We start from the raw sequence: 20,475 nt of genomic DNA, 5'->3' as shown, positions 1-20,475 counted from the left end.
TTTTCCGAAACACGTGCAAAGTTTGTTGTGGAACGGAGCTCCATTTTTCAATGAAAAAAATCTGTTGGAGAATGCGGGCATCGATCCCGCTGCCTGTCGCATGCGAAGCAAGCGCTCTACCACTTGAGCTAATTCCCCCATGTTAAGCTGCTTGTCGGGGAACTCGTGAGGGTCAGCATGAGGACACAAATTGTCTGAAACCAACCGTGTCTCGGAAGTCGTCGTCCTTCATGCCAATGCGATTCTTGTTAATGTTTCTGTGGAAAGAAGCTAAATCTTGCCAGCTAAACAGCATCACCTATGGAGGATGCGGGCATCGATCCCGCTACCTCTCGCATGCAAAGCGAGCGCTCTCCCATTTGAGCTAAGCCCCCATGTTGAGGTTCTCGTCGGGAAACTTGTGATCGTCAGCATTAGGACAACCGTGTCTGTGAAGTAGTCATCCTTCATGCGATTCTTGTAAATGTTTCTGTGGAAAGAAGCTAAATCTTGCCAGCTAAACAGAATCACCTATGGAGGATGCGGGCATCGATCCCGCTACCTCTCGCATGCTAAGCGAGCGCTCTACCATTTGAGCTAAGCCCCCATGTTGAGGTTCTCGTCGGGAAACTTGTGATCGTCAGCATTAGGACAACCGTGTCTGTGAAGTAGTCATCCTTCATGCGATTCTTGTAAATGTTTCTGTGGAAAGAAGCTAAATCTTGCCAGCTAAACAGAATCACCTATGGAGGATGCGGGCATCGATCCCCCTACCTCTCGCATGCTAAGCGAGCGCTCTACCATTTGAGCTAATCCCCCACCTTACATGTGACAACTATCCTTGGCAGAGTTCAAAACTCCTCGGTCTTGAGTCACAATCTACAATCTGGTTCGACTGCTTACTTGACATCAGTTGGAATCTCACAGGGAATGCGGGTACCGATTCCGCTGCATAAGACAGGCAAAGGAAGCGCTGCGGCTTTTGAGCTAACTCGCACTTCCATTGCTCCTACCAGGGAGAGTTGAATCGTCCCATGCTTTGGAGCTGCTTTTCCGAAGCACGTGCAAAGTTTGTTGTGGAACGGAGCTCCATTTTTCAATGAAAAAAATCTGTTGGAGAATGCGGGCATCGATCCCGCTGCCTCTCGCATGCGAAGCAAGCGCTCTACCCCTTGAGCTAATTCCCCCATGTTAAGCTTCTCGTCTTGGAACTGGTGAGGGTCAGCATGAAGACCCAAATTGTCTGAGGCCAACCGTGTCTCGGAAGTCGTCGTCCTTCATACCAATGCGATTCTTGTAAATGTTTCTGTGGAAAGAAGCAAAATCTTGCCAGTTAAACAGCATTACCTATGGAGGATGCGGGCATCGATCCCGCTACCTCTCGCATGCAAAGAGAGCACTCTGCCTTTTGAGCTAATCCCCCACCTTACATGTGACAACTTTCCTTGGCAGAGTTCAAAACTCAGAATCTCACAGGGAATGCGGGTATCGATTCCGCTGCATATGACAGGCCAAGGAAGCGCTGCAGCATTTGAGCTAACGCGCACTTCCATTGCTCCTACCTTGGAGCTGCTCTTCCGAAACACGTGCAAAGTTTGTTGTGGAACGGAGCTCCATTTTTCAATGAAAAAGATCTACACTGCATTTGGGTCCACAAGACAGTACCCAGTTGGTCCATCTTAACAATAACTGCTCCGATGTTGGTCCAGTACCATGACCCTGGACCCCTGCTGAGCTCCAGGTTGGGGGTGCAGAAGTGGCCCTGGGAGCTACGCCAGTTGACAGGTGTGTCATTAGTCTAACAAATGGTACAGTTGACAGGCTTGCTCGGATCCAGAGAAGAGGTTCTGTGTTTCTGACTCACCCCCAGAACTACCCTGCTCTTGTCTAGACCCTAGCATCTCAGATACAATTTCTGCTGACTCTGGGACCACAACCAGCTCCTCACTCATGGTTATGCTGGGAACACACCACATGATAATCGGGCCGATTTCGGCCCTTCCGACAATCCTAGGTAACATATATCCCGATTATCTTGACGGTTCCGCAGATTTATCAGATGTTCCTTGGTGTGAGGTGTGTTAAGAGTGACCACACACTGTAGGAACAAAACGGCTAAATCTAGGATATTTTGGCCTCATGTTTGTGGTCTCTCTCAGTTTGAAAATCATATAAGATTAAAAAAATCGTATAGTGTGTCCCCAGCATTAGACACACACCTGCAGAGACCCACTCAGAATGATGTGAAGGTAAACCCAGAAAAATAGACAGAGAGAGGGAGAGAAACTTAAAGATAAAGATAGAAAGATAAAGAGGGAAACAGAGACAGAGCAAAATAAAGGAAGTATGAGAGAGAATGAGAGACAGTAGCTGTACTGGCTCACTTATGTTGGGGTGGGGGAGGAGGAGAAGATCGAGAGCAAGTCTTCCTGTTTTTCACTCCCTGACACATCACTGAGGTAACAGCAGTCATCAACTGATTCACACATACACAAACATACGCACACACGTTTTGGTTAGTCCTGTGAGCTCAGTCCAGTGTCTTACACTGACAAGTAAGACACACACACACACACTGTTGATTTTCTCCAAGCCCCTGTGGTTGCACTTCTGCTTGCCACTGCCAATACTTTATTTTTCCTCTTTTGGTAGACACACTCTCTAGCTCCATTACATTTATACAAACACACGTGCATGCACACACACACACAGTTACACAACTTTAATCTCTCACCTTGTCCTCCCCTCACCCTCTTCATCAGTCCCTTATGGTTTCCACACAATTACTATAAGATGACTAACTGGCCTCCAAAACGGGTTTGCCTCAAGCTTCAATGTACAGCAGAACACACACACAACCATGCATTATTCCCAGTATGTTGTTGCCATTAAGCGAGCAGAAAGGTATGTGTGTGAGAGCAAGATAAAACATTGAGAAGCCACACCCAGGATTGGGTCCTTCAGTTTGTACAGGAGGTGAACTGGAATATAGGGAAACACGATGACCCAGTTCACTTTTGACGGTCACATGACTGACTGACATATTATGAACTAGAGAGGGTACAGTTTCTGGGGAAATTGTAGGGTGTGCTTGCTTGTCATGGTTGTAGGGGTCCGTATTTAAATTACATTTTACAACTGATATTTCTGTATATTTTATATTAAAATGCATAGCCTACTTATTATTTATAAAGATTACATAGATTTAAAAGCATATTTTTTTCTGCTCATTTACAACTCAAAATACTAAGAGTGAAGAGTAGAATGAAATAGTTGTCTTCTCATTTCCCCTGCAAGAGGGAATGGTGGTCAGCAACCTCATAGTTGAATCAAAACGAATACATTTGGCAGACCGGTATAAAAATTGACCTAATCTCTATGATTTAACGTCATTGTAAGTTTTTCCCTTCTCATGATATTTTGAGGCATTTAGCCTACTCATATTGCATTCATTCATTAATAAAGAACCCCCTTTGAAATGTATTTTAACAACGACGTTACCAGCAGTAGCTAGCTATCTCAGATGGAATCGCAAATCAAATAGTATCATCTGCTAACTGAAAATATGCCCCCAAAAATGTAAATAAGCTTGACATTTATTTAGGGGAAAATCACTCATTCATAAAAATGTCAGTGGTAGCAATCATTGTCAGTAACAAGGCAAAATGCGATATAGCCCTGCTGTGTGGAGAAGCTGCCCCGGTAAATTGTAGGCTACAACTACTAGACTGTCTTGGTAGCGATTGCGTTGGTTGAATTCAATTTAACGTTACTTCCGTTGTACGGTCTAGGCTGAAATGAATTATTTTCATTAACAGATTGAAGTTTAGGCTGTGGCAATGGAGTTCAGGTTAGTAATCACTAGTCAGATAGTTTCACCTTTTGAAAGGTTTTTGATTTAAGTAAGGGTAGTGCCGACCATGTGCCGCCGTTTGACTTCCTACTAGTACTGTAAACAGCTGTGGAGATGTTTTTGTTAGCTACAGGACTAGGCTACAGCGTTGCAGTGAGCTACACTGGTTTGAAACCACAGGTAATGGTAATTTCACCAACAAATCGTTTACTTGTAATCTAATGTCATAATAAATCCTACAACAAAAATGTATTTGTGAGGATTGTTTATTTTAACAAATGAAAACAGATGCATCATATACCGCTGTTGTATGTGTTACCCGGGCAACAGAGGCTAATTTCATGATGCTAATGCTTCAGTGAAATAGTAGACTACTGTTTCCGAAAGTAGATGTAACTACTTCCTTATATCAGCTTATATTGTACATTACACTTTACAATAGTGTTTCATATCACAAAGTAAAATGAGTAAATAGTTATCACCCTGGCCTCTTTGCTTGTGGTATTTCTGAAGCTCCATTGCAGTAAAGCAGTTAGCCTAGCTATCTCCCAGAAGTTAACGAGCTGCTAAACTAATGTTCTGCTTGAGGTGGTCACGCGATATTTCGTGACCTTAGTGACGTCAGTAGCGTCAGTGACTGTGGCTAGCAAGTTAGCCACCGTTAGCTTCACTTTTGGCACAAAAACTTAATTAAAACCTAATCCGTGCAACGGAACATAAATCCCAATAGGACCAACGCAATCGTGACCAAGACGAACCTTTTGACATCGACTTTGTCTATGTAGTCCAAATATTGACTGAGCCTTAGGGGCGCGAAAATAACAATAATAATAATAAAAATAAATATATATGTGAGATAACAATGGTTTGTGCTCGCCGAATGTCGTATCATTATCATGATCAGTATCACTATAGATTACATGACACTATATATTGCAGTATCAAAATTATGTTATTATTGGCAAAGGGTGAAGTTATAAGTTAAAGTCCACTGCACAGTCCACAACTACTCTGAAGAGTATGAATGAGGCCACATTGAGAGGTTTGAACCCTGATTTCCTTTCTCCCACAGTTCTTCCCCCCCTCTCTTCTAAATGTAATGCACAAGATCAATGCCATGAAGACACACACTAACAGCCCCGCCAAGTCCTCCTGGAATAAACAAGCCACTAATTTAAAACCTTTAGTCATATGTTAGATTTTTATTTTACTACAACAACTTAGTCACATATAAAGATTTTCTAATTACTATCTTTCAAGTGTTTATGTCAGCCACTGTCAGTGAGTGTAGTATATGTTATTGACGAGCTTCTACACAGGTCCATACCGGAGAAAAACCAAGAACGTGTAAAGATTGAAGCATCAAAGATGCCTGAAAATTCCCATTATCTCCAGAACTGCTACTGGTGCTCAAGAGGAGAGCTAGGACCCAGACATGAGCAGGGGCGGCAGGAAAAAGGTGTGTGTAGGGGTTGCTGCCTACGTTTGGAAGGCAGGTAGAAACGTAGCTGCTTCCAGAAGGGGGAGGAGAGTGGGCTGGAAGAGGAGCCACGCCACGTGACCGTGTGGCCAGCCTGGGCTAGCAGATGCACTGCCTCTGGGAGAGGGGCCTGGTCCTGGTCAGTGTGGCTGTCTGAAGGTGGAGCTTCTGTCTGGATCAGGATCAGTTGGGTCTGATGCTCCACCAGAGTTGCATCGAGACCACTCAGGAGCCCATGATGAACCTTGCTGCTGTTGTCCTGGTTGTGACCCTGGCCCTGGTCCTGGTCCTGGTTCTGGCCTTGGTTCAGAGAGCAGGGGACCAGAACCAGCCTGCGACTTTGTTCTATGCAGTCCAGAACTGCCTTGGCCACAGCTGAAATACACAAACACACACGTTAATTTAACCCACAGCTGGCCAGCCAATCAGAGACACAACCAGCCAGCCTAATGGACAGAGACAAAGTCAGACAATGATTGATAAATAGGCCGAGGTAGACAGACAGGTGTGGTGTCTCACCTTGCCCAGGCAGGACATCTCGGTGGTAAAGACAGAGGCTGTATCCGAGCTCCTCCTCTAGCACAGCCTCCAGCATCCTCTGGTCTTGTGCAGTCAGCCCGAACCCTCCGGGGCCCTCAAGAGGCATTATGTAGGCATCGTAGCTCTTTCCATCTGAGTAAAGAGGGTGAGGTACACACATGGACTACCTTTCAGGGTCCCCCGAGCTCAGGGGTGGTACTGGAGAGCAAAGACTAGGTGTGTGAAAACCAGACCATTCAAAAGCACAAGGCTTGGTGACAACCTGTCCAGGCACTTGTCAGACCACTTCCACACAAACAAACACATACACACACACATACACACACACCTGAGGTCCTTCCATGGAAACCCAGCCTGTCCCGTACAAACAGAACAATGTCCACCCTCAGTGTCACGTATATGACTATCGACATGACGACCACAACCACCAAGAGTACTGGGAGACCAACGACCAGGATGTACGAGGGTGGGGGGGCTATGGGAACAGTAAGGACAGGCACCATGGAAACAGTCTGTTAGACAGGTTCACAAGTTATCCATTTACTTATCTGGTTAAAGTAACAAGTCCTTACTTGAATTAATGTAGATCTTTATAACACAAGTAGAACATGATAGAACAGTAATTTAGGTTGCTAATGAAGATGAATGTCTGGGTTAAAAAAAGCTAATCAGTTAATTGAATAATCAGTAAATTTACTAGACAATTACTGTAGCTAGATTGTTAGTTTTTTGGTTAGCTATGGAATGAGTCTGTTACTTAGTTAGGTGTACCCTTGAGTATCAGGCTGATAGATGCTAGATCCTTTTCCCCGGTGGTGGTGAGAATACAGGTGTAGTTGAAGACCAGGGCATCCTCAGACACTTCCCTGATGGTCAAGGTTGCCGAACCATTCTGCCTGGGGGAGGGTGTCATCATTGTTCTTTCAAGGGCCAGCTAAATGCTTGTTCAGAGAACCTGTGTGTGTTTCTGTGTGTCTGCATGGGTCTGTGTGCTTGGGATTGCCTGTCTGTAAGCTCACTCCTTGTAGAAGATAGGGAGCATCTCGTTCTCGTCCAGAAAGGTCATTGTTGTGTTCATTGTCTTCATCCAATACACCTCACTATCCAAGTCCGTGTATATGCTACTATTACAGACAATCTCTGTATGGGAGCCTGGAGATAAAACACACACATATGCATTGCCACTCACGCGCACACATCTATTCACTCTAATAAACTTACAGAACCTTACTGAATGGTAGCAGCTCGAATCGACTGGATTCAAATACTCGCCTTTTTAGTTTTTCATTGCGCAAAGCTGGTATCTAGCACCTGGTACTTTTTTTGGAACCCCTCTGTTGAGGTTTCAAGGGAACTGAAGCAATAACAAAAGGTGACGTGAAAACACTGTTTTCACTGATTGGTCAGAGAGAATCGCGACATGGAACATACTGCACAGACCCGCCATTTTTAAACAGCCAAGCTACTATTAGGCTAGCATGTAATAGCGACGCTGTCTATAATAGCGGCCGCAATTTTCTTTTGCCACTGGACTACTCGATTAGAGGTAAACCCGCAAAATACAGATGTCAATTGAGGAGGTGTGGAAGATCCTGTGGTTGTGGATGCAGCCAGAGTGGCATGTGTTGAAGACAACGTTTTGTAGCGTCGTTATGACCAGTTACATTAAATGTGTAGCCTACTATATGGAGTGGAAAACAAATCTAGCGAGTACAGTCAAGTTGAGCTGGTATCATGCACTGGAAAACCACAACAAATGCCTTCCGGACAGACATTCTGTAGCCTGTGCAAGAGAAACATACCAAGTGTCACTTCAATGACTTCACCATTTTGTGGAGTGAGGATCTTGGGCTGCATGTTCCCTGTAAACACACACACACACACACACTCATAAACACACACATGCACCAACAGACGCACACACAAATACTTTTGGTTTAGTCTGGGAGTTCCCACACACAGTACTCCACAAAACGTCCCAGGAACATTACAGTAGATGAGTAAAAGTGTAAGTGGGTGTTCCCAGTGGGGTTCTCCCAAACATGAACCCAAACCCAGGGAGATTCTCTCAGTGCTGGGTGACCAGAAACAACCGGCTGAAACAGAATCAGGGTAAGCACTGACGATGAGGGAAAGAGGCATTCAATTAAACAGTGAAAAAACTCCAGACCCTCCAACTGTAGCCTACCTGAGACTTCTAGGAAGAGTAGAAGGAGGAGGAGGTAAAGGGAGTCCATTTTCAATCTCCTCTTCAATTGAAAATAAACTGGCGCCCACAAGGATGCCCTTGTGGTGTGCTCTGATAGATCTCACCAAGTAGCCTAGAAATGTTATAATGACAACTATCATCTATAATGAACAATATATAATTAACAAATAGCTATAGGATTGGTCACTAATTAGAATAAGTAGGCAGTACAATAATATATACATGTAGAAGCTGAATTTGTATAAATTATGTGAATTGACGTAAAAATACAAACCTTGTAAAAAGTAGGCCTACTTACAAAGTCACACCATCATTGGACCGCCACTATTAAGGTATTACTCAAACATCCAGTTTGAGTTTTCTGTCTTTTGTGCTGTCTTTAAGACAGACTACATAGGCAATACTTACAGGTTCGGTGTTAACAAAAAGTGAAGTACAATGTCGATGGATCTCTGCTGACTTCCGTGTCACATTGGTTGGTGGTGGGTGACACTCTGGTACCATCTTGTGTTGCTAATAGGCACACATTGCTACTCCAACTTGTATCGACAATATTGTGACCTGAATTTACAGGACAGAAAGAGTGGAGACAGATGTTTTATTGTAAAGAAAACTGTATTTTCGCTTTGCTGAGTTCAGTTCCAAACTATACATTGTAGCCAAGTAGGGCTTGGTGTCTGGCTGAGATATTACAATTTAATTTGGCTTCCGACGCCTATAGGTGTATGTATAAAACATAGTGCATTAATTTAGATTGATAATCCCGGAAAAAATAATGGCAGTATCCCAATTAACGCTTGTAAAAGTGTAACCAAAAACACGCACACAGAAGTCCAGGGGCCTCATGTATAAACGTTGCGTACGCACAAAAAGCTTGCGTACGCTGGTTTTCACGCACACTTTGTGATGTATAAAGATTTACTTGACGTGAGAATGTGCGGGCCTTCACGGAAACTTTTGAGCAGACGTGAGAACGTGCGGACCGTCCGTAAAGTCTTGTCTGGCTCTGTAACATGGCGATTTCGAACTGAAAAGGGCCGAGACTCACCAAACATTACAAAATAAAGTTTCCACTAGTACGTTTATGAGTTGACTATTCAAAAAACATTAAAATAAAAGTTTGATCATTAATGTGGATAATCACATCAAAATGCCAAAACCCAAAATGGAAAATGCTATATAGCCTTCTGTTTATACCGCCACCACTTAATAACTTCTGTTAAACTTGGGGCTGTCAAACGAACAACAAAATCACTCAGGAAATGCATGTCACGCTAACCCTATAGCTACCATGCTGTTACGATGCGCCACCACTCGTTTCTTCAATTAAAGTTTTATATTGGACCATTTCTTCTTAATTTCTGCCATGGTCCGGTTCTCTGAACCCACAGCATTGATGGCCCTATAATAATAATGATAATGTTATTTGTAATGCACTTTACATTTAGCTAAATCTCAAAGTGCTGCAGATTAAAAACAAGAAAGGGCGCAAATAGTGACAGTCTTCCACTCTGCCGACTTTCTTTTGTAACTAATACCTGATGACAGGCCGCCAAACAGGACACATTTTCTCGCCTCCACCTCTGTTGTCAGAACCTCGATCTCACAGTCCCCGTATTTCTTCAAATAAACGCTGCGGCGTTTAACTTTCATTTTTGGTCCGGCGTTTATTAGAAGAAATACGGTAATTCAGACAAAGAAATGACCTCAGGAGCGCATTTATAGTCCATTTGCATATTAATTTATTGGAGAAGGCAAGGCGGGGTCAGTGGCTCGTTAACGTGCGGTCAATCTCACGTTGATTGTGATTTATAAAGGAAAGGTGCGCAGGATCTGGCGTACGACCGGTTTTATACATGTGAATATTTCTGTGCGTAGGTACTTTTCGAGTTTTGGCCGTACGCCATCTTCTGGTATGAAAGCTGCGCAATCCTTTATACATGAGGCCCCTGGTGTCGGACTCTGCACAGAAGTCAGAATTGAGGTTGGTGTCACCAGGTTGGTGTGTGTGTGTGTGTGTTCCCCTGTTTTGTTTGGCCCCGCCTCCTCCAGGTGTGTCTCGTCTTGTCTGCTCGTTAGTGGGGTATTTCTATTTCTTGTGTGTTTCTACCTGTTACCTGTCCTGTTCCGGCCTTGTGCTCAGATTTCCCATGCTTAGACCTCGATTGGCCGCCTGCCTGTCCACGACCACTCTACCTGATACTGGATTGTACCTTCGCCGCCACCCTGAAGAAAATTAAAATGTATTTGTATAGCCCTTTTTACACGCAAGCATGTCACAGAGGGCTTCACATACGCCTATAGAACTGCCCCTCAACCAACCGTAACCCTCAAGGAACAAAGTGTAAAAACAATTCAGTCAGCTCAGGGGAGCCACAGGGGCTGCCAGGTAATTTTTACAGGGGCACTGGCCCCTGTAGGCCCCCGTGTAGAATCACCCCTGCTTACAACAGTACATTTACGAATATTATGTTTAGAGATTTTACAACATTTTGTCAGACGCCTTCTTAAGTTTCAACTGATCTTTTGTTGCAGCTGACAGTAATATATCATGTTCAGACACAGAGCAAACTAGTTAACAATATAACCATCTTGCAAATAGTTTCATCATATTCAATTTACTTCTTTATTTATTGAGTGAGAAGGGAGGGAGGGTGTGTGTCTGTGTGTCTGTGGTAGATAGGAGTTTTGCTTATTCAAACATGTTCTAAGGGGAGAAAAGAAAATGATTGGTTTACTTAATTGCTTTTTTTCTCGCAAATGTAAAACATTTTGTCTAGCAAATTTGTGACTTTAATCTCGGAACTCCCCTCCTCTGTTTCCGATTTTTTATTTTATTTACCTACACTGGCCCTAATATGCCATAGTAAAACTTCACATACTGCCAAAGTTTTAATGAGACATACAGTTTCACATTACAAGTTGTAAATTACTTTAAAAGCACGTCTGTGTCATAATAGTCCCGCCCTGTTCATATTAGGCGCCAAGTGATCATTCATTCAGATCATTTTCTTCATTCATTAATATTTAAAAAATTAAAATGACTCTCTGTCATTAATTCCCCAAAATGCATTTATTTATGCATTTATTTGAGTACATGTGAGAATTTCCCCCCGATATGCTCCGCGACGCTCACAAGCCTCGCCGCGCCCTTCCCTCCCTCCCCCTCCTGCTCCTCCACTTAGTGCTCATGCAGTGCTGAGCGCCAGGTCAAACGGCTGCAGCCTACTTCTTCTCTGACCCGCAGCATCAGAAAAACAGGTAAAGACGGTGTTTGTGCAATCCCTCAAACAGTAGCGCTGGTCTGTGCAAACAGTAGCGCTGGTCTGACGTTTCCTAAAAACTAGCGAGTACGAGCGAGAGAGCGCGAGCGAGAACGAGCGAGAAAGCGCGAGCGAGAACGAACGAGAGAGCGCGAGCGAGAGAGCCCAAGCGAGAGAGTGCGAGAGCGAGCCCGAGCGAGAGAGCCCGAGCGAGAGAGCCCGCGCGAGAGAGTTCGCAAGAGAGTTCGCAAGAGAGAGAGCGCAAGAAAGCGCGCGCGACAGAGCATGAGCGCGAGAAAGCACAAGAAAGCGCGAGAAAGCGAGAGCTTGAGAAAGCGCGAGAAAGCGAGCGCGAGAAAGCACGCGCGAGAGCGCAAGAAAGCACGCGCGAGAGCGCGAGAAAGCACGCGCGAGAGCGAGCGAGCGAGAATGAGATAGAGCGAGCGAGAGAGCGAGCGAGAATGAGATAGAGCGAGAGAGCGAGAGGAAGCGAGCGAGAGGAAGCGAGCGAGAGGAAGCGAGCGAGAGGAAGCGAGCGAGAGGAAGCGAGCGAGAGGAAGCGAGCGCGAGAGAGAGCACGAGAGAGAGCACGAGAGAGCGCGAGAGAGAGCGCGAGAGAGAGCGAGCAAGAGAGAGCGAGCGAGAGAGCGAGCGAGAGGAAGCAAGCGAGAGAGCGAGCGAGAGGAAGCGAGCGAGAGGAAGCGAGCAAGAGAGAGCGAGCAAGAGAGAGCGAGCGAGAGAGCGAGAGAGCAAGAGAGCGCGAGAGAGAGCGAGCGTGAGAGAGTGAGAGAGCGAGAGAGTGAGCGAGAGCGCGAGTCAGACACACAGACAGACAGACAGACAGACAGACACATAGACACAGACTGACACAGACCGACAGACAGACACACACATGCAGACAGACAGACAGACACACAGACAGACAGACACACAGACGCGCGAGAGAGCACGAGCACGCGAGCGATGTAATGTTTTCAGAGGTGCTAATGTTGTGGTTAATTTATCACCAAACGTCGTCGAGGGATTGCACAAACACTGTCATTACCTGTTTGTCTGATGCTGCGGGTCAGAGAAAAAGTGGGCTGCAGCCGTTAGGCCTGGCGCTCTGCACTGCATAAGCACTAAGTGGAGGAGAAGGAGGGAGGGGCGCGGGGGGGCTTGTGAGCCCCGCGGAGCATGTCGGGGCGAAATTCTCACAAGAACTCAAATAAATGCCCAGATATCAAAACACATTTGGGGGGAATTGATGACAGAGAGGGTCATTTTTATACTTAAATATTGATGAATGAAGAAAAAATTGGGCAAAAGGGCAGGTGCTTGAGCACCACTAGTGGTGTACCTGTGCACGTGTACATGAATTTCAGACTCAGTGTGCAAAGGCCTTAAGGTGTTGTGGGGGCGGGGGGGGATGGTTTGACAGGTGTTGAACACTTGAAAGGGGTGCGTGCAGCAAAAAGTTCTGTAATCCAATCATTTTCCTTTCTGCCCTCAGAACATGTTGGAGTAAGAAAAACTCCTATCTGGCGTGTGTGTGTGTGTGGTGGGGGGGGTTGTGTGGGGGTGGGGTGTGTGTGTGTGGTGGGGGGGTTGTGTGGGGGGGTGTCAAATTGTGCAAGGGAGGATTCTATTCTTCCTCTTGAAGATGTTGCACAGGCCTTTCCTGAAGGAGGAAAAGGCCTTTGCGAACACGGAGCGTTTGGTAGATCCCTCCTGGAGCTGGGAGCCTGCGTCTGACTGGGACCCAGCTGGACACACCGTGTTGGGGGACACAGCTGGACACAGGAGGTAAGAGTTTCAATGAGCTTCTGGTTGTGTGTGTGTGAATGTCTATGCAAATACTGTGTACTTATTAAACACTGTCCAGGGGCCAGTTGCATAAACTTAGTTTAAGACTAGTCTTAGCCTTAGGCTGTCTTAGATTGCCAGGTTAGACTAGTCTAACTAAGTCTGTCTGTTGCATAAATAGTAAGACTGACTTAATTTGAGGTAAAAAAAAAAAATTGCCACCTCTCCCCTGGCTAAACCATGCAGTAAGGGCTGAGTTGCTATGCAAACAATCTGTTAGTAGGATCTTAGGATAATTTATTACGAAAGGAATTAAGTGTGTTAAGCCTATTTGTAACTGCAGAAAAGTTTACTTGGTTCTGCTTTTCCGCAGAATAAAATTGAATTTTATTAAAGGAGTGAGTAGATGACAACATAACTCACTTTGTTGACACTAGCGCCAGTCAGTCAGTCTTAGGTTACTCACTGATAGTAAAGCTTTATGCAACAGGTACATTGAGTGTCTATGGCAAGTCGGACTTAAAGTTACATTCAAGTCTAAGACTAGGTCTATCTTTATGCAACTGGCCCCAGTATCTATACCAGTGGACTTACGGATGAAGTCCTTGTGTGAAGACGTCTGTGTGATCTCAGGTTGGCCAACCTTAGTCTTCTTGGATTTCTACATTAAAGAAATCAAACCAGTTAGGCAGAAGTACTAAATATGCTCTAACTCATTGAAAGACGACTTCAAACAATACAACTGGCAAATAACAAAACAAAGTTTATGTAGGAAGATTATAAAAATCTATATTTAGAGTGAAACATAAATCTGGGTGTTAATAACTATTTTGTTTTTACCTTGAAATGCTTGGAAAACTTAAACTTCCATTTATTCTTCTCCTTCTCACAGAGAGCACTCATGTCCACTTCCTGTTGCACTGTGGAGGACTGACAGAGGGCCCTCACTTCCTCTTCCTGTTGCACTGTGGAGGACTGACAGAGGGCCCTCACTTCCTCTTCCTGTTCCACTGTGGAGGACTGACAGAGGGCCCTCACTTCCTCTTCCTGTTCCAGTGTGGAGGACTGACGGAGGGCCCTCACTTCCTCTTCCTGTTCCAGTGTGGAGGACTGACAGAGGGCTCTCACTTCCTCTTCCTGTTCCAGTGTGGAGGACTGACGGAGGGCCCTCACTTCCTCTTCCTGTTCCAGTGTGGAGGACTGACAGAGGGCCCTTACTTCCTCTTCCTGTTCCAGTGTGGAGGACTGACAGAGGGCCTTCACTTCCTCTTCCTGTTCCAGTGTGGAGGACTGACAGAGGGCCCTCACTTCCTCTTCCTGTTCCAGTGTGGAGGACTGACAGAGGGCCCTCACTTCCTCTTCCTGTTCCAGTGTGGAGGACTGACAGAGGGCCCTACCATGGTTACCTTGGTGCTCAATCAGCACCGTGTCTGAGAATCTGATCTCCACATCCTGGGTGTCAAGCTGCACCTGCTTGTCGTATGCAGTCATGAAGGTGTGCAGCTGCTCTTGGAGGCTGATGGACAAGTCCCTGCGCATGGCTGGGTCAAGCCAGGGATATGAGGAGGCTAGCAGATGGTAGGACTTCACACTGAGTGAATCGACCACCTGACTTACGTTATCGCCGCTTCCATCTACGGACTTCTCCGGAAGGTCATTGTCATCTCCCGTGTCGATACTCGTGCATCTCACGATCGGACAACTGTTGACAACGACTTTGCCGTCGATCGGGGTACCGGGCAGTGTGACCTGTTCAAACTCAAAGGCCTTTGAGCTTTGGGCAGTAGAGGATTTGAAGTGGACTTTGCGAGCTGCTGGCTTCAGTACCTGAAGTGTCTGAGGTGGTCGTTCCTCCGTGCAGCTCTCAAGAAAGGCAGTGACGGAGGCTCTCTCGCTTCCCTCCAAAACCTCTCCTTTCATTTCCCCTTTTCCTTCCGGCTCTTCTTTGCTGGAAATGAAAACAAAATATTTTCCCTGGGCACACAGAACTCCTCACATAAGACAGGCATGTCGCAAGTCTTTTCAGCAACACTGAAAACAAACGTGAAGTAATCTTGTCATAAAATATTATCTTTCTACCACACAGTCTTCAAAGAACACATTCTTTCATCATCCTTACTTCCCTCCTTACTTATAGGCGAACACTATATGAGTTCATCATTATTCATCCTGACTGTATACAGTCTTCCCCTAGCCTTCGTCCCTCTTTCCCTTATTCCTGCTCACATCATCACGGGTGTCTTTACAAATCTCCTTGTCTCCTCATCCATGGTCCTGATGCGCTCTGTGTCGTACTCAACACGTCTACAAAGGACCTGGTAATCTCGAGAGACCTTTCGCAGTAGCCCGCGTAGTCCACATTGGATGGCCTTTATGCCCAGTGACTTGTGACAGTCAGGCATGGCAGAAGACTTCTACAAGAGAGGAACACATTGTAGATCTGTGATATCTAGACTGTACAGTCGTGTAGGCAACAAGAGGTGGGGTGGCTACCTCTATGATTGATGACAAAAATCATGTTTTACATGGTGAGTAAGGGGGTTTGAAAATGCATTTGACAAAACCAAAGCCACATGAGCTCCCAAGACTCTAACAAACCACAACTTTGGAGAAAGGCACTCACTAATACTATGCACGAGCACTTAGTCAGTTTAAGAATTCCTTGTACTCCGAGTTTCTTCTCCAATATTTCTTGTCTCCAAGCCGTGTAGTGGTCCTGCTTGTTCAACAGCCTGAGAGAGAGAGAGAGAGAGAGAGAGAGAGAGAGAGAGAGAGAGAGAGAGAGAGAGAGAGAGAGAGAGAGAGAGAGAGAGAGAGAGAGAGAGAGAGAGAGAGAGAGAGAGAGAGAGAGAGAGAGAGAGATAGAGAGAGAGAGAGAGAGAGAGAGAGAGAGAGAGAGAGAGAGAGAGAGAGAGAGAGAGAGAGAGAGAGAGAGAGAGAGAGAGAGAGATTGAGAGAGAGAAAGAGTGAGTTGTTTGCATGTCACCGGATCTAAACATTGTGTAAACAAAGTCTGCTAACTAGCATACTCACAGAAGGACAGGTTTCCTTATCACATGACCGTGTTTGAGTGTTCCCTTAAAGACTTTTGTGCTCTGCCGAGGCCGAAAGTCTTCGGCAGAGTCCACCACAAACACCAGGCCATGGCACCGGGGGTAATAGTCTTCCCACAGGGTCCTGAGACCAGGATCCCCGGGCAGGTCCAGCAGGGTCACCTGGTAGCCTGCCACAGGCATCTCTACCCCAGAGACACCGGAAGAGTCCATCTGTACCCCAGAGACACCAGCCGAGGCTCTCTGCTCTTCTGGTGTGCAACCTGCAGGACAAACCCAAAAGTCAGTCAGCACTGGTGCTGTTTACACATGCTGGAGGGGACTGTCAGTCAGTTTACTAACCTGTAATCATTCGGAGTAACGACGTCTTTCCCGCTCCATCAAGTCCAACCACTAACAAAGTGACTTTCTTCTTTTGACACGACCTAAACAATTTATAAAAGAAAAACATTATGTATATAATAACAATAGGCCTAAATACTGAAATTAAAACACATTTGGGACCTATTATCGACCGATCAAGTTCTCCAACGTTCCTCACCCCATTAACGATCAAGACCGTTTCTTCTGTTAATTTGTTAAAGAAGATTTTGCTGCAGCAATGATCGAAAGTAACTCATCGAATTCACACCTCATATTGCATGTATACCAAACTGCAGCTTCAAATTTTGACATTTAAATTCATAAACAAGCTCTCAAACCATAAGTGTAGGATAGTAGAATAGGGAGAAGACTATTCTACGGAAGGACAATGGTACTTAGGAATGATTGGCTGGACCTGATGTTAGTTTCCTCCAGGATCACAATGATTCTTATTGAGAGACGTGCTGCTCTTGTTGGTTAGTTGTAATTGACTTAAAATGATTGTACTTGCTGTGAAATATATTATTGTTGCTTGCTTTTTCCACAGGTTCACTCTTGCACTTTTGAGGTTCATGCTGTAACTTGTCTAACTATATGCTCTTATGGTTCGTTCCTTTGGGACTTATTTGGTTTTAACAATGTATGTTTCATGTTTGCAACATGCTTCTGCTCGATGCGCTTCCTGTTGGGCCATTTGGGCCGGAGATTCTTCTCCAGGGTGGGTAGAGTCGTTCTGATCTTTCTACCCATGAAGAGCTCTGCAGGAATGGGCCCTGTAGTCAAGCATGGTGTTGACCTGTAGCACATTAGGGAAAGCCACGGGTCATCTTGTCTAAGGATCCTCTTGGCTGTTTGCACTGGTCTCTCCGCATGACCATTGCCTTGAGGGTTATGTGGACTGGAGGTCATGTGCTTAAAGTCCAACTGTCTTGCCAGCTCCTGGAACTCCACACTAGAAAACTGTAACCCATTGTCAATGCCAACTTAGTCCGCAATTCCAAAGTGGGCGAACGTTGCCTTCAGCTCCTGGATAACCAGGGCACTTGTTGTGGTGGGTAGGTAACTCTATGAACCTTGAATAATAGTCTGATATAACCAGATCATTCTGCTTGTTGTGTTCACACAGGTCCAGTGCAACCCTCTTCCATGGCCGGTCAGGCAGAGGTGTTGAGATTAAGGGTCCTTCTGCGGGGCCCACATGACATTTCCACCCACTGCCTCTTTTATATCAGAAGAGATTCCTGGCCACTATACTGAGGCATTGGCCCTTTCCCTGAACTTTGTCAGGCCCTGGTACCCTTCATGTATTATTTCAAGAATGTATTCTCTAAAGGACTGTGGTCCAACCATGCAGCTTCCCCAAGTGACAATACCATCATACTCGGACAGTTCACCTCTGACAGAGAGAAACTCCCTAACTGAGCTGAGGGTCTTACTTATGTGCTCTGGCCACCCAGACTTGATGAGCTTGATCACAGCCTGAAGCTTTCTATCCGCTGCTGTGGCCGCCCTGATACAGTCCATTTCCCCCTGAGTTGCAGGCATGCCCTGCATGATAGCCGCAACATAGCACTCAACATCTGTGTGTGTGTGTCTCTTTTAGAGTGTCTTTCTGTGGACTCTGTGACAGTGTGTCGGCTACTACTAAAGTTTTTCCTGCGGCCTGTTCCGCAGTCGGCTTGAATCTTCTGAGATGCACCAGCAGTCTTTGGCAGCGCAGTGGGACATCGACAAAGGTCCTTGCTGTTGATAAGAGGTACCAGTGGCTTGTGATCTGTCAGACGTTTGAAGTCATCCAGGCCGTAGAGGTATTTCTCACACCTCTCTCAGGCCCCGCCACACACTTTCTCGATCTGTGCGTATCGCGTCACTGCCTCTGTGAGTCTCCGGAGCAATAAGCACGTCCCCATTCTTCTTAAGGACCGGCACCATTGGTGCACACCAATCTGTTGGATTGGTCACTCGCTCTAAGATATCATTGTCCTCCATCTGTTTCAGTTCCTCCTTAACTTTCTGCATCCGTGGTAGGGGAACCCTTCGTGCTGTGTGCATTGCATGGCTGTGTGTTCTCTTTTAACAGAGTTCTCACTGGCTCTGTTTTCAGTGTGCCATTATCTCAATGCCTCATGGTGGTGTTGTAAGCAGTTGTTTTTTGAAATGCAGCGTTTTTATAAATGTTTTGTTTTTGTTAACGTCGTTGTGTTGTGTGCTAATGTTTTTGTGTTTTCAACTTTTGTTAGCTTCGCTAATGTTTTGGGTTGTGCACACGTGGGCCACCGTAGTAATCCCTTACTTTACTCGTTATTCGAAAAAAAAGTAATCGGAGTATAAAGCGTTACTTCTAACGCGCCAAATACTTCTAACATAAGTACATAATTTACACACTAGAGATTTTGATTATTTATAGAGTATGATAAATAGATTGATTGTCATTGGACAGTACAGAGTAAGTGCACATAAGAACGAAATGTTGTTCTACTGGTTCTTAGTGCTCTAACTAAAAATAAAAACAAAACAGTACTCTTGTGCGGAGTGAATAAAGATGAAGGCAGATAAATACCATATTATAAAATATAAATATTGCACATAATAAATATGGGTATTACACATATAAAAAATACAACATATAAATACAAATACAAAAACCCTTGCAAACAGCGGCATACAAGACCAATCTGGACCAATATTGCATACAGGTTTGTTATATATATATTTTCAATGGCGTTTAATGTATAATATAATAGTATATATAGCCTACTATTATATTATCACTGTGTTTAATCGCAATTCAGTTCCACTTTAAGGTACAAAAGCTGTGACAAAGTTATTTTACTTAAGCTATCTACATTTTCGTCAAATTCCTGACGAATGTGTCGAGAGCTAGCAGGGATACGCTAAACTTGAAAGTAGTAGCTTTCATCCAACAATGAAAGGTAGGACAGCATCTCCTTACCTGTCGTCAGGTAGACTGCTGCACCCGGCTCCCATCGTGCTACGCTAGGCCTACTCTGTAGATCAAACGTGTAGATGGGTAGGATCGTAGTGATATCAGCAACCAGCACCCTGTCCAGTCCTGTCTTGTGCTTTAGGTTTTCTTTAATTCCTGTTCCACCGATGGATCGTCTATCAGAAAGTCAAATCGAGTTTCAAAACGATACTGATGTCCGACGCTGAACTGACAGAATTTATAGACTTGAGCGCCATTATGAGGTAATTGAACACGTCGATCCAGACTGGTGAATCGGGACAGGCTCGTTGCTGACAGGCAGGTCACCAAGCCTTTCACCTTCTCTGAGATTTTCTTTTCTACATGTAAAGCTGACATGTACATAAACATGGCATAGGCTACAGGCTATTTAGGCAACTTGTTGCTCCAACAATAACCGTCGCAACGGCATCCCATTCCCAACATAACGTGGCAACGTTTGGCTTTTGTTGCCGTAGTCTTTGTAAAATATGTGCTATGGGGCATACAACTCCATTTAGGACTAAGCTACTTTTCATCTTCGATGATTAACTTTGTGTCGTCAATCTTCACAAATTTCTCTTCTGCTTGATTGGGGGCTATATGCCAGATTGTCTATCTCGCTCTTACACACAGGACAAATATGTTGGTTTGACAATCAACAATCAGGATTTTTTATTTTAAAATGTTTACGTTTTTATCGGGGTAAACACATGGTTGGCCGGTCAGCGTAGTGAAGTTGGGTGTTAAGTGATAGCCCACAACTAACGTAGTAAAATCTTTATAACATGTTTGTTTATCCAAATATCATATATGGTGAATTAAATCTTTATTTTCAACAAGGTCGGCCAGCCTGTCCATGTAGGCTATGTTGTCAATGACAGCAAGGATGGATGTAAGGCTACATAATCGAATACAAAGTGTGGAAAACGATTAGCCAATGGTGTGTCAAATACCGCCTACCTATTTTGATTGACACATCTCA

At 45.0% G+C, this 20,475-nt stretch overlaps 2 protein-coding genes across 4 annotated transcripts; both read right to left on the bottom strand.

Annotated features, from left to right (window-relative positions):
- Positions 1–5,014: 5,014 nt before the first annotated feature.
- Positions 5,015–11,185, bottom strand: LOC146261290 (interleukin-18 receptor 1-like). 3 transcript variants are annotated; one of them, XM_084668073.1, is made up of 9 exons: positions 10,172–11,185; positions 8,336–8,622; positions 8,041–8,173; positions 7,655–7,714; positions 6,872–7,004; positions 6,624–6,748; positions 6,181–6,327; positions 5,832–5,984; positions 5,015–5,687 (listed from the first exon to the last, which is right to left on the bottom strand). In XM_084668073.1, exons 3-9 carry the CDS (start codon positions 8,087–8,089, stop codon positions 5,233–5,235), a joined length of 1,122 nt encoding a protein of 373 aa, XP_084524199.1. In that variant the 5' UTR covers positions 8,090–8,173; positions 8,336–8,622; positions 10,172–11,185; the 3' UTR covers positions 5,015–5,232. The 3 variants fall into 3 exon arrangements, with proteins under 3 accessions (XP_084524199.1, XP_084524200.1, XP_084524198.1); XM_084668074.1 differs by having other exon boundaries at positions 8,470–8,622; XM_084668072.1 differs by having other exon boundaries at positions 8,041–8,622; positions 10,179–11,185.
- Positions 11,186–12,173: 988 nt separating this feature from the next.
- LOC146261289 (uncharacterized) lies at positions 12,174–20,421 on the bottom strand. The gene is made up of 8 exons (XM_084668191.1): positions 19,479–20,421; positions 16,505–16,587; positions 16,143–16,425; positions 15,733–15,841; positions 15,336–15,523; positions 13,950–15,057; positions 13,704–13,770; positions 12,174–13,096 (listed from the first exon to the last, which is right to left on the bottom strand). Exons 1-8 carry the CDS (start codon positions 19,511–19,513, stop codon positions 12,927–12,929), a joined length of 2,043 nt encoding a protein of 680 aa, XP_084524317.1. The 5' UTR covers positions 19,514–20,421; the 3' UTR covers positions 12,174–12,926.
- Between the last annotated feature and the right edge of the window lie 54 nt (positions 20,422–20,475).

Source organism: Hypomesus nipponensis, chromosome 12 (genome assembly GCF_054491055.1).
Source record: "Hypomesus nipponensis isolate SF chromosome 12, ASM5449105v1, whole genome shotgun sequence".
NCBI lineage: Eukaryota > Metazoa > Chordata > Actinopteri > Osmeriformes > Osmeridae > Hypomesus > Hypomesus nipponensis.
Note: the sequence above shows the minus strand (reverse complement) of the source record. Positions and strands in the feature narration are given on the sequence as shown.